This window comes from Anomaloglossus baeobatrachus, chromosome 7 (assembly GCF_048569485.1).
Source record: "Anomaloglossus baeobatrachus isolate aAnoBae1 chromosome 7, aAnoBae1.hap1, whole genome shotgun sequence".
In the NCBI taxonomy this organism is placed as follows: domain Eukaryota; kingdom Metazoa; phylum Chordata; class Amphibia; order Anura; family Aromobatidae; genus Anomaloglossus; species Anomaloglossus baeobatrachus.
Genome location: NC_134359.1, coordinates 96,090,343 through 96,106,840, shown reverse-complemented (window position 1 = coordinate 96,106,840; position 16,498 = coordinate 96,090,343). Strand labels below are relative to the sequence as shown.

The 16,498-nt window shown below is 42.0% G+C and overlaps 2 protein-coding genes across 6 annotated transcripts in view; one reads left to right on the top strand and one right to left on the bottom strand.

The window, feature by feature from the left end:
* UBE2F (ubiquitin conjugating enzyme E2 F (putative)) overlaps positions 1-16,498 on the bottom strand; it is a 302,268-nt gene that overhangs the window by 122,581 nt on the left and 163,189 nt on the right. The gene's annotated exons all lie outside the window — the stretch shown is intronic.
* Positions 1-16,498, top strand: part of RAMP1 (receptor activity modifying protein 1) — a 464,674-nt gene that overhangs the window by 429,169 nt on the left and 19,007 nt on the right. The window contains exon 4 of one of the 4 annotated variants that reach the window (XM_075317491.1): positions 13,473-13,550. The exons of the other annotated variants lie outside the window; for them this stretch is intronic. Within the exon in view, the coding sequence (XP_075173606.1) occupies positions 13,473-13,537 (65 nt within the window). The 3' untranslated portion in view covers positions 13,538-13,550. Of the gene's footprint in view, positions 1-13,472; positions 13,551-16,498 lie in introns of those variants that run through there. 4 annotated transcript variants of the gene reach the window in all.

The window sequence follows — 16,498 nt, the reverse complement described above, 5'->3', positions numbered from 1 at the left end:
TTGATTTGAACACTCCTAACTACTTTTTACTGATTTACTAAAGCACTAAATTGGTTTTGTAACCCCATTGAGCTTTGAACTTCATAGGCAGGTGTAACCAATCATGAGAAAAGGTATTTAAGGTGGCCACTTGTAAGTTGTTCTCCTATTTGAATCGCCTATGAAGAGTGGCATCATGGGCTCCTCAAAACAACTCTCAAATGATCTGAAAACAAAGATTATTCAACATAGTTGTTCAGGGGAAGGATACAAAAAGTTGTCTCAGAGATTTAAACTGTCAGTTTCCACTGTGAGGAACATAGTAAGGAAATGGAAGAACACAGGTACAGTTCTTGTTAAGCCCAGAAGTGGCAGGCCAAGAAAAATATCAGAAAGGCAGAGAAGAAGAATGGTGAGAACAGTCAAGGACAATCCACAGACCACCTCCAAAGACCTGCAGCATCATCTTGCTGCAGATGGTGTCAATGTGCATTGGTCAACAATACAGCGCACGTTGCACAAGGAGAAGCTGTATGGGAGAGTGATGCGAAAGGAGCAGTTTCTGCAAGCACGCCACAAACAGTCGCCTGAGATATGCAAAAGCACATTTGGCCAAGCCAGTTACATTTTGGAAGAAGGTCCTGTGGACTGATGAAACAAAGATTGAGTTGTTTGGTCATACAAAAAGGCGTTATGCATCGAGGCAAAAAAACCACGGCTTTCCAAGAAAAGCACTTGCTACCCACAGTAAAATTTGGTGGAGGTTCCATCATGCTTTGGGGCTGTGTGGCCAATGCCGGCACCGGGAATCTTGTTAAAGTTGAGGGTCGCATGGATTCAACTCAGTATTAGTAGATTCTTGACAATAATGTGCAAGAATCAGTGACGAAGTTGAAGTTACGCAGGGGATGGATCTTTCAGCAAGACAATGATCCAAAACACCGCTCCAAATCTACTCAGGCATTCATGCAGAGGAACAATTACAATGTTCTGGAATGGCCATCCCAGTCCCCAGACCTGAATATCATTGAAAATCTGCGAGATGATTTGAAGCGGCTGTCCATGCTCGGCGACCATCAAACTTAAGTGAACTGGATTTGTTTTGTAAACAGGAATGGTCAAATATACCTTCATCCAGGATCCAGGAACTCATTAAAAGCTACAGGAAGCGACTAGAGGCTGTTATTTTTGCAAAAGGAGGTTCTCCAAAATATTAATGTCACTTTTATGTTGAGGTGCCCATACTTTTGCACCGGTCAAATTTTGTTTAAATCCGGATTGCACATTTTCTGTTAGTACAATAAACCTCAATTCAATCCAGAAATATTACTGAGTCAATCATTTATTAGATATATGAAACTGACATAGCTGTTGCAAAAACCCAAACAAATTGCTATAAAGAAAAAAGGTAAACATTAATAGGGTGCCCAAACTTTTTCATATGACTGTGTGTTATATATATATATATATATATATATATATATATATATATATATATATATATATATATATAATGTATTTTGTGGTTTTCATTCAGATTGCAATGTGGGGTGTGTATATGTTTTCTTGTATGCCGGTATTTCCAGTTTGCCTTCCTTTGGTCTTAGGTAGGTTCTTCCATTGTAAATTAGTACATCTCATGTGTAACATAATCAAATAACTAATGATTACTTGTGCGCACCTGTGGTTTGTTTTTTTAACTATTGTCTTATATAAGGGCAGCACAGTGGCTCAGTGGTTAGCACTGCAGTCTTGCAGTGCTGAGGTTCTGGGTTCAAATCCCACCAAGGACAACATCTTTATGTTCTCCCCGTGTTTGCGTGGGTTTCCTCCGGGTTCTCCGGTTTCCTCCCACATTCCAAAGACATAATAATACGGAATTTAGATTCTGATCCCCAATGGAGACAGTGTTCCTGATGTATGTAAAGTGCTGCGGCACTATATAAAAATAAAGATTATCATATGTACTGTGTTCATTGCATGTTTCTTATGCCTTTGAGTAAGGATGTAGTCCGAAACACATAAGGCAGGACTGTGTTAGCCAAAGCGGAGTGCCGGATTAATCACCTAATTTCAAAAGGTAGAAATACTTTTTCAAAGTTCCGTAAAAGTGCTATGGAATAAATTGTGGTATAATAACTAAATAAAAAAAAATACATACACACACACACACACACACACACACACACACACACACACAAACACACAAACAGTGCTGGCCAAAAGTATTGGCACCCCTGCAATTCTGTGAGAATACTCAGTTTCTTCTTGAAAATGATTGCAATCACAAATTCTTTGGTATAATTGTCTTCATTTAATTTGTGTTCAAGGAAAAAAAGGAAAAAAAAACCCAATTGTCATAAAGCCAAATTGGATATAATTCCACACCAAACATAAAAAAGGGGGTGGACAAAAGTATTGGCACAGTTTGAAAAATCATGTGATGCTTCTCTAATTTGTGTAATTAACAGCACCTGTAACTTACCTGTGGCACCTACAGGTGTTGGCAATAACTAAATCACACTTGCAGCCAGTTGACATGGATTAAAGTTGACTCAACCTCTGTCCTGTGTCCTTGTGTGTACCACATTGAGCATGGAAAAAAAGAAAGAAAATAAAAGAACTGTCTGAGGACTTGAGAATCCAAATTGTGAGGAAGCATGAGCAATCTCAAGGCTACAAGTCCATCTCCAAAGACCTGAAAGGTCCTGTGTGTACGGTGCGCAGTGTCATCAAGAAGTTTAAAGCCCATGGCACTGTGGCTAACCTCCCTAGATGTGGAAGGAAAAGAAAAACTGACCAGAGATTTCAACGCAAGATTGTGCGGATGGTGGATAAAGAACCTTGACGAATATCCAAACAAGTTCAAGCTGCCCTGCAGTCCGAGGGTACAACAGTGTCAACCTGTGCTATCCGTCGGCGTCTGAATGAAAACGGACTGTATGGTAGGATACCCGGGAAGACCCCACTTCTTACCCCGAGACATAAAAAAGCCAGGCTGGAGTTTGACAAAACTCACCTGAGAAAGCCTAAAACGTTTTGGAAGAATGTCCTCTGGTCAGATGAGACAAAAGTAGAGCTTTTTGGGAAAAGCCATCAACAGAGATTACAGGAAAAAAAAAAAAAAAAAAAAGGCATTCAAAGAAAAGAACACGGTCCCTACAGTCAAACATGGCGGAGGTTCCCTGATGTTTTGGGGTTGCTTTGCTGCCTCTGGCACTGAACTGCTTGACCGTGTGCATGGCATTATGAAGTCTGAAGACTACCAACAAATTTTGCAGCATAATGTAGGGCCCAGTGTGAGAAAGCTGGGTCTTCCTCAGAGGTCATGCGTCTTCTAGCAGGACAATGACCCAAAACACACTTCAAAAAGCACTAGAAAATGGTATGAGAGAAAGCACTGGAGACTACTAAAGTGTCCAGCAATGAGCCCAGACCTGAATCCCATAGAACACCTGTGGAGAGATCTCAAAATGGCAGTTTGGAGAAGGCACCCTTCAAATCTCAGGGACCTGGAGCAGTTTGCCAAAGAAAAATGCTCTAAAATTCCAGCAGAGCATTGTAAGAAACTCACTGATGGTTACCGGAAGCGGTTGTTCGCAGTTTTGTCTAAAGGTTGTGCAACCAAGTATTAGGCTAAGGGTGCCAATACTTTTGTCTGGCCCATTTTTGGAGTTTTGTGAAATGATCAATGATTTGATTTTTGTTTCATTCTTTTGTGTTTTTTCATTGCAAACAAATTAAAAGAAGAGAATACCAAAGAATTTGTGATTGCAATCATTTTCAGGAAGAAACTGAGTATTCTCTGACAGAATTGCAGGGGTGCCAATACTTTTGGCCAGCACTGTATACTACAGTTCAAAGGTTTGGGGTCACCCAAACAATTTTGTCTTTTCCATGAAAAATCATACTTTTATTTATCAAATGAGTTGCATAATGAATAGAAAATATAGTCCAGACAGTGACGAGGTTAGAAATAATGATTTTTGCTTGAAATAATAATGTTCTCCTTCACACTTTGCTTTCGTCACAGAATGCTCCTTTGCAGCAATTCCAGCTTTGCAAACCTTTGGCATTCTAGCTGTTAATTTGCAGGGGTAATCTGGAGATATTTCACCCCATGCTTCCCCCCTCCCACAAGTTGGATTGGCTTGATGGGCACTTTTTGCGCACCATACGGCAAGCTGCTCCCACAGCAGCTCAATAGGGTTGAGATCTGGTGACTGGGCTGACCACTCCATTACAGATATAATACCAGCTGCCGGCTTCTTCCCTAAATAGTTCATGCATAATTTGGAGGTGTGCTTTGGGTCATTGTCCTGTTGTAGGAAGAAACTGGCTCCAATCCAGCGCTGTCCACAGGGTATGGCATGGTGTTGCAAAATGGAGCGATAGCCTTCCTTATTCAAAATCCCTTTTATCTTGTACAAATCTCCCACTTTACCAGCACCAAAGAACCCCAGACCATCACATTACCTCCACCATGCTTGACAGATGGCATCAGGCACTCTTCCAGCATCTTTTCAGTTGTTCTGCATCTCACAAATGTTCTTTTGTGTGATCCAAACACCTCAAACTTAGATTTGTCTGTCCATAACACTTTTTTCCAATCTTCCTCTGTCCAATGTCTGTGTTTTTTTGCACATATTAATCTTTTCCTTTTATTAGCCAGTCTCAGATATGGCTTTTTCTTTGCCACTCTGCCCTGAAGGCCAGCATCCCGGAGTCGCCTCTTCACTGTAGACGTTGACACTGGCGTTTTGCGGGTACTATTTAATGAAGCTGCCAGTTGAGGACCTGTGAGGGGTCAATTTCTCAAACTAGAGACTCTAATGTACTTGTCTTGTTGCTCAGTTGTGCAGCGGAGCCTCCCACTTCTCTTTCTACTCTGGTTAGAGCCTGTTTGTGCTCTCCTCTGAAGGGAGTAGTACACACCGTTGTAGGAAATCTTCAGTTTCTTGGCAATTTCTCGCATGGAATATCCTTAATTTCTAAGAACAAGAATAGACTGTCGAGTTTCACATGAAAGTTCTTTTTTTTTCTGGCCATTTTGAGAGTTTAATGGAACCAACAAATGTAATGCTTCAGATTCTCAATAAGCTCAAAGGAAGGTTAGTTTTTGTAGCTTCTCTAAATCAGCAAAACTGTTTTCAGCTATGCTACCATACTTGCACAAGGGATTTTCTAGGTATTTTTAAACATCCATTAGCCTTCTACCACAGTTAGCAAACACAATGTACCATTAGAACACTGGAGTAGTGGTTGTTGGAAATAGGCCTCTATACACCTATGTAGATATTGCATTAAAAGCCAGACGTTTGAAGCTAGAATAGTCATTTACCACATTAACAATGTATAGAGTGTATTTCTGTTTAATTTAATGTTAGCTTCATTGAAAAAAAAAAGTGGTTTTCTTTCAAAAATAAGAAAATATCTAAGTGACCCTAAACTTTAGAACTGTAGTATATATACACGCACACATATATATTTTACAAATATATGGATATGTATTTCAGCAAATGCACATTTCTCACTTATTTTATAGATGTTCAAGAGGAATAATAGAGGGAAAATGTGATAAAAGAAGGCATCAAAACTTAGATCAAAAAAGAGAAAAAGCCACCCCACAGGCACTAACAGACAAAAGCTAATCTCTGAATTGATCTACTTTCCGCATATGAAACTATTGTCCTGATAAGGATGTTTTAATCTTTGGCTCCAAAGGATTTATCTGGACATAACCTGAATAACATGTATCTACTTGAATAGTAAAAGATAAAAAAAAAAGTTTTGCAAAAGACAACATAAAAGAAAAGCAAAAGAGATTACACAATGTTTCCTATAATATAGCCAGCAGCATTTAAACTGTGATGTAGATTTAATTAGCGAGAAAAGAATAATTTAAACAATTCCCAAATGATATGGAGGATTGAAAAAGGCAACACATGGACATAAAGTTGCTGTAAGTGTTAAAACAGAGACTTCAGCCCTGTGTCTTATCTCAGAGTCTTTTTTTGTTTACCTGCAATGTAAAGGCCCCGTCACACTAAGCAACATCGCTAGCGACATCGCTGCTGAGGAACGACTTTTGTGACGTAGCAGCGATGTTGCTAGTGATGTCGCTGTGTGTGACATCCAGCAACAACCTGGCCCCTGCTGTGAGGTCGTTGGTTGTTGCTGAATGTCCTGGGCCATTTTTTTAGTTGTTGCTCTACCGCTGTGAAGCACAGATTGCTGTGTGTGACAGCGACAGAGCAACAACTAAATGTGCAGGCAGCAGGAGCCGGCTTCTGCGGACGCTGGTAACCAATGTACATATCAGGTAACCAAGAAGCCCTTTCCTTGGTTACCCGATATTTACCTTCGTTACCAGCGTCCGCCGCTCTCACTGTCAGTGCCGGCTCCTGCTCTCTGCACACATAGCCAGACTAGACATCGGGTAATTTACCCGATGTGTATTCTGTCTAGGAGTGCAGGGAGCCAGCGCTAAGCGGTGTGCGCTGGTAACCAAGGTAAATATCGGGTTGGTTACCCGATATTTACCTTAGGTTACCAAGCCCAGCATCGCTTCCACGCGTCGCTGCTGGCTGGGCGCTGGTCACTGGTTGCTGGTGAGATCTGCCTGTGTGACAACTCACCAGCAACCCGTGTTGCGACGCTCCAGCGATCCCTGCCAAGTCAGGTTGCTGGTGGGATCGCTGGAGCATCGCTTAGTGTGACGGTACCTTTAGCTTAAGCCTGTTATCTTCATCATTAGTGGGTCTCAGCAGTGTGTGAATTATAGTTAGACTCCACCCTCCTCTCTGATTAGTAGCTTCTGTCTATGGACATGTGCACTGAAAGCCTGGTGTGGGCAGGGGCAGCTCGCCTCGCTTTGCTACATACAAAATCTAAAATCTTTCACTGTGTTAGAAAGGCTGCAGTCACTAATCTAAGTGATACATCATTGAACTCGGGGCCTCTTTGCCTACATCAGGCTGCTCTGAGATGAGGTAGCAATAACCTGCTGACAGATTTTACTCGCCCACCCCAGGGCTATGGGACACCCGGTGCCGGACCGGACTCGTCCGGGGGTCGTCAGTGGTGGCGGGGCCTGGCTCCGTGGCCCTGGTGGGTGTCAATAAATATGGCTGGGGAATTGTGGTGAATAAAGTTTATATTTGTCGTGACGCCACCTGTGGTTTGCGGCTATTAAGCCGCCGCTGCTGTGTGAGGCCTCCGGGGTGATGGAATGGCAGCAATGGTGGTACCGCTCCCCACAGGTGGAGTGGTGCCCCGGGGACACTGTTGGTGCTTGTAAGTGTCGATGCAGCGAAATAACAGACAACTCCAGAGGGTGCAATTTCAAGGTGTTTACTCACAGTTCCTGGTAGGCGCACACTGGTGCCTCTGGACTGCTGAGACCCACTGTCAGGGACCTCCGCCGATCCTGGGTAGATCTGGGAATGAAAGCCGGTGCACTTCCCTAAAGTGTCTCTGTCCTCCGTTGTCTCCTTAAGCCTTGTCCTTGTAGGATGAACCTGGCTCGGCCTCCACTACAGCCTCCTGGCCAGGGGCTCGCCTGACGGTTATTTGCCCCCTTTCTAGAGGTTCTGCTGTGGGCTGTGGCCCGGGGAGTTTGCAACCTTCCCTGAGCCTCGGTTTTTACTGTTGGAGATGATTTTTCACTCCTTCGGTTTCTAGGGACCGTCCCCTGTTACAGCTTGATCCCTCCACCGATGTTCTTGTGGAACAGGCCACCAGCTCAAAAGCCATCTGTGGCCCTGAAATCCTTTCTCTTCCTCTGGTTGGTGTCACCTGGACCCTCTGAGTCCCAGGATCTTAACCAGGAAGCGTCTCTTTCTTTCCTTTGCTCCTTCCTGACTGGAGCTCTATCTCAGCTCCCTCCTCTGCCTCACGCAGACTCTCTCCACTCGCTCGCTCTTCTCTGAGGTAAACTCACCTCTCTCTAGACCTTCCTTTCTCTACAGATCTCTGGTGGCTCCTCCCACCTACCCAGTTGCTAAGATCTACCCTATAGGAGCAGGGATGGGTCTTACGGCCCCTCCCAGCATGCAGCATGGGAGGGTTGCTGCAACTGTCCCTGGTCCCAGTGTGTACCTAACAATGGGTGTAGTGTAGATTTGCCTGTGGACCGGCGTTCACTCCTTTCCTTACCCAGGATGGTACATCACACCGCTGGATGGGGTGCAATGTTCCTGTGGCGACGGAAGCCTCAGGGATGCCACAGATTCCCTTTAAAGAGAACCTCTCACTGGGTCATAATTGGTAGTTTTTTTCTTGTTGTATTCCAGCTGCTCTCCCAGGTGGTTTTTTTTTAAATCTGCCATATAACTTTACAGATATGAGTCTTTTTATTTAGTGCAACTTTCTCTAATTTTCAAGTAGTTGGTGTGGCTCACAGGATTCGCGGCAACATGTGTAAGTTTAATATGCTCTGAAAAAATTACCCAGTGAGACACACATCCCTGGTAAAGACCATAACATGAACACTAAATAAAAAGTTCCATATCTCTGGAATAGTATAGCACATTTCTCATAGTCCTGTCAGCGAATAGCATTATAGGACTTGAGTTCTGCATTATATAGCAGCTTTCTCCTTTCCAGGCTCCTCTTATTAGAAGATCTTGTTTCTTGGCCATGTCTCCTTTTATCACCATCCCACTTCTTCATAGATTTCTATAGGCAGCAGAAACAAAAAAAATTCACCAGGTACGTATTTCTAGCACACATTGTTGGGCTAATAAAGCCCAATATTAGCCTCTATCTAGTTAAACATATATGAGCAGCGTGTAGTAATATCTGAAATTAAATGCATTTTTTTATTGAATATATCAGTACATAAATGTAAAAAACATGACATAGTAGACAACACAGGAACAAAGAGACATAGGTACTCTGGTGACCAAGGAAAACACTAAGTACGTATGAGAGAAGGTACACTGAAGTATATTAAAGGATCAAAAACATCAAGTGTGAACAGGTACCTATCAAAAACACTGCAAACTCCAGCTAATAGTATATGTCATTACAGCATATGGATACCAGGTTTACTGACAAATTAATCCTAGGTATAATGAAATACATATCATTGAAAAAGATATAAAATATTAACTGGTGTTGTCAAAATATTTGATAGGTACCTGTTCACACTTGCCTGTCTTTTCAAGTGTTGTCTATCAGGTTTGTTATATTTATGTAATGATGCTTTCAATACATTTTTTTTTAGATTTTAGCCGTTTATGTTCTCTCTGTTATCTTCGGCTGAGCTCACATGTCCTGTAGTCATCAGCTAGAATGGATCCTACAGAAATCCGTTGGGAAAAAAAGATGTGCAAACACAACTTTTTTTTGCCCGCTGTTCAATAACCGATGTCTGCCCGAGCCGTAAAGATGGGAGTCTATGGAGGATGGATCCATTAACGTATTGCCAATTAGTCATCCATTTTACTTGCATTTTTAAAGGATTCATTTTTTTCTTACAGGATCCGTTACAAATGGAACTTACATAGCAATCCGCTAACGGATCCATCCTCTATAGACTTCAAGGTTTATATTTATATAATTAAAAAAAAAAAAGGCTGCAGAAATCATTTTGACAATGGATCTCTGCAGGATCCGTTCTAACGGATGATTACAGGAGATGTGAACTCAGCCTTATTATATAGGCAGCCGCTGTAATCTGACCACTCAGTGAAGACAAGGCAACAGTTATTCCTACTCAGCTCTTGTGCCCACATAGCTTTTTTCCTAGTTTCTTTTAATCAATAAGGCCTTATTCGCACATACATGCTGAAATTTCTGCAGCAATTTGACAGCACATGTGTGCTTCAAATCGCTGCAGAAACATTGCGTAATGGATGCAGTGCTTCAGCAGATTACATGCAGATTTCATGTGCTCGGGATGCTGCCCCCACCATAGACAGAGTGGAAGCTGCATCCAAAACGCACAGAATAATTGACATGCTGCATTTTTGAACGCACGGATTTGGGTAAAAATGTTAGCATTCAAATCGCTGCGTTCAAAAAAGCATTGTGCGCACGGATTATGCACAATCTACATAGATTGTGCAGGAGACTCAGGACGCATGCATTTACGCTGCAGTGCTAAACGCAGCGTAAATGCATTAAATTACGCAACGTGTGCACGAGCCCTAAAAGCAAGGAATAATAATCCCAGCAAAGTCTATGAGAGTCCTGGCTTACTGTGCATAGGCTGCTTCTTTCTTCTTTGCAGTTTTTGTTGCTGAAAATAGAAGAAGCATTTCAATTGTTTCTGCCTTTTTCCTGCTTTTTTCACCAACTGACTTTAATGGAGTCAGTAAAAAACGCAGGAAAAAAAACGCTGCACACGTCGCTCTTTTGTGTGAATTTTTATGTGCTTATTTGACGTCACTGGGGTTCCCTGCAGCCATTTCCTTATATCACGGTCTTTACCGTGGGACCTTGCTGCAGGGAACTCTGGTAAAGTCACAAGGTGAATCGAATTCATGCTGGAAGATCACCGGGGTTTCATGCAGATCCGCCAGCATGAACTTGGTTCACCTTGTGACGTTAGCGGGGTTCCATGCACCTAGGTCAGATAGCAAGTGTCAGCAGACATTTTCTCATCTCACGGTCTATTCCACGGGACCTTGCTGCATGGAACTCTGGTGACGTAGGTGCCTTGGCCTGTGAGGTGATCCGTACCTCAGTAACCTGGGGGTTACCATGGCAGTTATTGGGTCCCTCTGATCACATTACAGGGACCCGATCACCAGGGAGAGGTAAGCGATTCCTCTCCCTGCCTCCTGAATGCTGCAATTGCACTGATCGCAGCATTTAGGGGGTTAAACTGCCGGGAGCGGTGCAGGCACCGCTCTGGGCAACCAGAGCCGGGTCCCAGCTGTAAGATTAGCCGGTGAGTCGGCGGCGATCGCAGGTGTACACAGTAGGAAAACACGCTAACGTCAGGACTAAAATAACGCACAAAAAAAGCATGGAAAAAAAGATGTGATAAGACTTCCGTGTCCTCTGTTGACAAGATGTCAGCAAAACGTGCAGCTTAATGAATCTAATTTCTTGACTTGCCAACCTAATTTACTAATGATGTAGCATCAGGAGTGGCATTGTCTGCTTCTCATCATGGAGGGGAGATAAAACTAAGCCCTTGGGAGTAAATTATTGCTTTACTATGGTAAACAGTCAACTCAAAGTGAAATGCATAATTTCCTGGAAACAAAGTTCAGTTTATGGTTCTTCATCTTCCCTTCAGAAACATGTACAATGAATTTTGAGCTGGTATTGCAATTAATGGCGGCTCATAATATTCACAAAGTAGCGGAGACAAGGAGCAGCTTCACCAACAAGTTTTGATCGCCATTGTGTTCTCAGTACTGATGACCCAATATTAAAAATAAGGGACCGGCTTGTATTCTGAAACGCACTTCTCATTCAATAACCAAGATTTTATCCAAGTGCGGAAGGTTTCCAAGGGGGTGAGGTCTTCTCTTTATTTGCCAATTTTCTAATGGTGGAGTGGAAGGAGAATGTGCTCACAAGCCATTTAGTTAAGGTATCCATTGGTATAGCAGATACCTCCTCATATTTGGTAGGGTAAGGTGCTAACACGAATATGAACAGAGTTGAGGATGTCTCAAAAAGTCCAGAAATCGCAGTAATACCACCAAAAATTCAGAGGGTGTTCACAAATTTTCATGGACTCTTGAAAGTTCACCGTACAGCAGAACGTAAAAGCTTTTCGAACCAATTGAACGACTGCTTATCTGCTTGTTTAGGTGTGAAATAGAGGAAAAAAAGGTATTCAGCTCACCCATGTAAGGTCCTCCAGTCTGCGGTTGATGCACGTAGTCCTGCGGACAGGCAGGTCCAGCTTCAGAGTAAACGGTAATAGAAAATGGGTGGGACTCAGCACCAAGATGGATGAATAAAAATCTTCATGCTTTATTTGAATTGTTTTTCATTGAATTCCCCAGTAGATATACATACGCATATGGGGTTAAGAGAATCCAATGATATACCAACCCTCTTACTAATTTGCATGTTTTCGGTGGACTCCCTTCCTGTTTTCCATCTTGCTCTTGTATTTCATTGCTTCTTAAGGTGCTATATGTATCTCTTGCCTCCCATCCTACATGGCTTATGATTAAGGACTGTTTTTAAATTCCCCCTTTTGTGTCCGAAACGCGTCAAGCCGCACGGCAAGTTGCATGGCGATTTTGGATGATTTGTGACCTTTTTCTTTATTTTTAAACTTTTCAAATAAAGCATGAAGATTTTTATTCATCCATCTTGGTGCTGAGTCCCACCCATTTTCTATTACCGTTTAGGTGTGAAATACATAGGAATAACAAAGATGCAAAGTAAACAAATTAAGGCCCTCTTATACAATAAAATCATACGAAACCACCCATATCAGCTGGCAGTCTGATGTCAAGAGGACCTCCCAACTGTCGCCCTACAGATGATATCAGGGGAATGAAGGTTCGGGCAACTTGACTCAAATTCCCAATCATTTTGTGTCCATGGAAGACAACCACTGCCAGAGGAATCTGCCAGCAGCTTTTTCTCCCTTTCCACATTGATAACAAATGAATGTTCAACTTTATGGAGGTATAAGGAAAGAAAGCATGAGCAATACAAAGGAAAACAGGACCTGTTGGCAGCAAATGATGACTAGAGTTGAGAAACATCAATTTAGAAGACATCACAACTTGGGAGAGGTGCTTTAAATGTCACTATCCAAACAAAGCCAAGAAAATTAAGCTTTATAGTTTAAAAACATATTTCCTGATTTTAAAATAAAATAGTGGAATCTATGATTTAAAAATTTGATTAGAATAAACACCCCCAGACAAAGATTTGGGCAGAAAGTGTTCTTGGTCTCACATGCATTAAGACCTAAAGCGGACTACAGAAGTTGAGGAGGACTACCCTTAGGTCTTCAGAGTCCTGGCCAGTGTTAAAGAGAACCACCCACCAGGATTTTGCTATATGAACTAAAGGCAGTGCCATACAGGCACTAGGATGCTAAATCCAGGCATACTGGTTGTAGAAAGATACGATGCTTTGTTGATTAAATATCTTTAATCAAATGTTGCAGAAATGCACTGGACAGGTGCAGTGGGGGTGGGCCTTTGTGGGTCAGGTCCTTAGCATTTATTCCTCCTCTGGTGTCCACCTGGCTCACCCTCTTTTCTTTATTTGAATATTGTTATGTTGGTGGTAGAGAGTGCGCGTTGCCAGAGTAAGTTTGTCTTCGCTAAAATGGCGTTGGAGTCCACGCATGCTTGTACCGTGATCCGGCGCCTTTTTATTGAAGACACTACAGTGAAGACTATGAGAGGCATCGGCATGAATATATCTTTTTTTTCTCTCAATTATACCTGAAGAAGGCTGAAGGATAAAACATCTAAGCCAAAACGCATTTTAGAGTCATATTTTAATTTACAAATAATTTTTTTTTTTTTTCACTTTTTCATACATTGGTCTAGTCACATCACCGAAAATCTTCCAATATGTTCCATCATTAGTAGCAGGAACGCCGCAAGACTGGTAATTGCTTTTGGAACTTACTCACTAAGTGGACCTGCTGGAGGGCTCCTCTGTAGTATCCAGTGCGATTGCTGCATACTGCACCATAATCCTATTGCAAAGTGGATCACCTCCTCTTGGATTATTCCAGGCTTTCTATCCTCTGAACCAGGTGAGCGTTCCACTATTTCAACTTTTTCATCATTAAAAAAAACTCACTACACTCAGATTGGTGCCGTGTTTGTCTCTGTTTTCCCTGTTCCCAGGGTATTTTAGCAATCTTCATGAAGGAAGAATTACTGTGGCAATGCGCACAAACCACCAACAGCAATGAAAGCACAATATTCAATAAAGAAAAGCGAGCAAGCCAGGAGGACACCGGAGAAGTAATAAATGCCAGGGACCCGACCCACAAAGGGCCATCCTCGTTGCACCTGCCAAAGTGCAGTGCATTTCTGCAACTTTGAAGAAAGATATTTTATCAACCAAACATCAGATCTTTGTACAACAGGTAAGCCTGGATTCAGCACCTTAGTGCCAGTATGGCATTGCCTTTAGATCTAGAAAAATCCTGGTGGTTGGTCCTCTTTAAGGGATGCACCAAGAATGCTCGAGATACATTTGTTATAGCCTATATACAGTGCTGGCCAAAAGTATTGGCACCCCTGCAATTCTGTCAGATAATACTCAGTTTCTTCTTGAAAATTACTGCAATCACAAATTCTTTGGTATTATCTTCATTTAATTTGTCTTCAATGAAGAAGAAAAAAAATTGTCATAAAGCCAAATTGAATATAATTCCACACCAAACATAAAAAAGGGGGTTGACAAAAGTATCGCCACTGTTTGAAAAATCATGTGATGCTTCTCTAATTTGTGTAATTAACAGCACCTGTAACTTACCTGTGGCACCTAACAGATGTTGGCAATAACTAAATCACACTTGCAGCCAGTTGACATGGATTGATTAAAGTTGACTCAACTTCTGTCCTGTGTCCTTGTGTGTACCACATTGAGCATGGAGAAAAGAAAGAAGACCAAAGAACTGTCTGAGGACTTGAGAATCCAAATTGTGAGGATGCATGAGCAATCTCAAGGCTACAAGTCCATCTCCAAAGACCTTAAAGTTCCTGTGTCTACGCTGCGCAGTGTTATCAAGAAGTTTAAAGCCCATGGCACTGTGGCTAACCTCCCTAGATGGGGAAGGAAAAGAAAAATTGACGAGAGATTTCAACACAAGATTGTGCGGATGGTGGATAAAGAACCTCGACTAACATCCAAACAAGTTCAAGCTGCCCTGCAGTCCGAGGGTACAACAGTGTCAACCCATATTATCCGTCGGCGTCTGAATGTAAAGGGACTGTATGGTAGGATACCCAGGAAGACCCCACTTCTTACCCCGAGACATAAAGCCAGGCTGGAGTTTGCCAACGCTTACCTGAGAAAGTCTAAAACGTTTTGGAAGAATGTTCTCTGGTCAGATGAGAAGGAAGTAGAGCTTTTTGGGAAAAGCCATTAACATAGAGTTTCCAGGAAAAAAAAAAAAAAGAGAGGCATTCAAAGAAAAGAACACGGTCCCTACAGTCAAACATGGCGGAGGTTCCCTGATGTTTTGGGGTTGCTTTGCTGCCTCTTGCACTGGACTGCTGTGTGTGCATGGCATTATGAAGTCTGAAGACTACCAACAAATTTTGCAGCATAATGTAGGGCCCAGTGTGAGAAAGCTGGGTCTCCCTCAGAGGTCATGGGTCTTCCACCAGGACAATGACCCAAAACACACTTCAAAAGGCACTAGAAAATGGTTTGAGAGAAAGCAATGGAGACTACTAAAGTGGCCAGCAATGAGTCCAGACCTAAATCCCATAGAACACCTGAGGAGAGATCTCAAAATGGCAGTCTGGAGAAGGCACCCTTCAAATCTCAGGGACCTGGAGCAGTTTGCCAAAGAAGAATGCTCTAAAATTCCAGCAGAGCATTGTAAGAAACTCACTGATGGTTACCAGAAGCGGTTGTTCGCAGTTATTTTGGCTAAAGGTTGTGCAACCAAGTATTAGGTTAAGGGTGCTAATACTTTTGTCTGGCCCATTTTTGGAGTTTTGTGTGAACTGATCAATGATTTGATATTTGTTTCATTCTCTTTTGTGTTTTTTTCATTGCAAGCAAAATAAATGAAGATAATGATACCAAAGAATTTGTGATTGCAATCATTTTCAGGAAGAAACTGAGTATTATCTGACAGAATTGCAGGGGTGCCAATACTTTTGGCCAGCATTGTAGGCTTTACAAATTCCACTGTCCACATTTTAAGGGGTTCTACAGGAATAGAAGAGAGAAAAAAACCTCTCAATAGTAAATCATACTTGTTTTGGAAAGGAGGTAGTAGCTGTACTACATGAACACTGCCGTCATCTTGTAAGACCGACATATACCTGTCCTAGAAAGATAATTAAAACAGGAGTTTGTGAGAATATACACTGGGACTCTCCACTGCTGTGACCAAAAGATGACACTACATGGTATAGATTATCTATAGGACACAGCAGTGGACATTCGTAGCGCACATTTTATTGCATTTATGCACTGAGGTTTGATGCATAGATTGCGGTTAGTATTATCCTAGATTAGTCGGTTCGTATTGTACGTATTGCAAAAAAAAATGAAAAAACCTCTAACGGAAGGCAGAGTTTTATTGCATGTCTAACTCAGAAATGACATCTTTTTATAGAACAGGAGCAAAGTGCCAAAGAGCTTATAAAAAATACATCTTTTTTTTAGCAAAAATCAACAAGCCACATTCATATATAGATGAAAAGTATTGAAGATAAGTGGAATCTACATCTAAAGCAATTTTTAACATTACACAAAAATAACCGTATAAACGGATTATTCATCAATAGCTGCCAACTAGTCTGCTGCTGCCAAAAGTGTGGAAGGAATACCAGACCATATATGATATAACTAGTGATGGGTGAATGGTAAAACATTC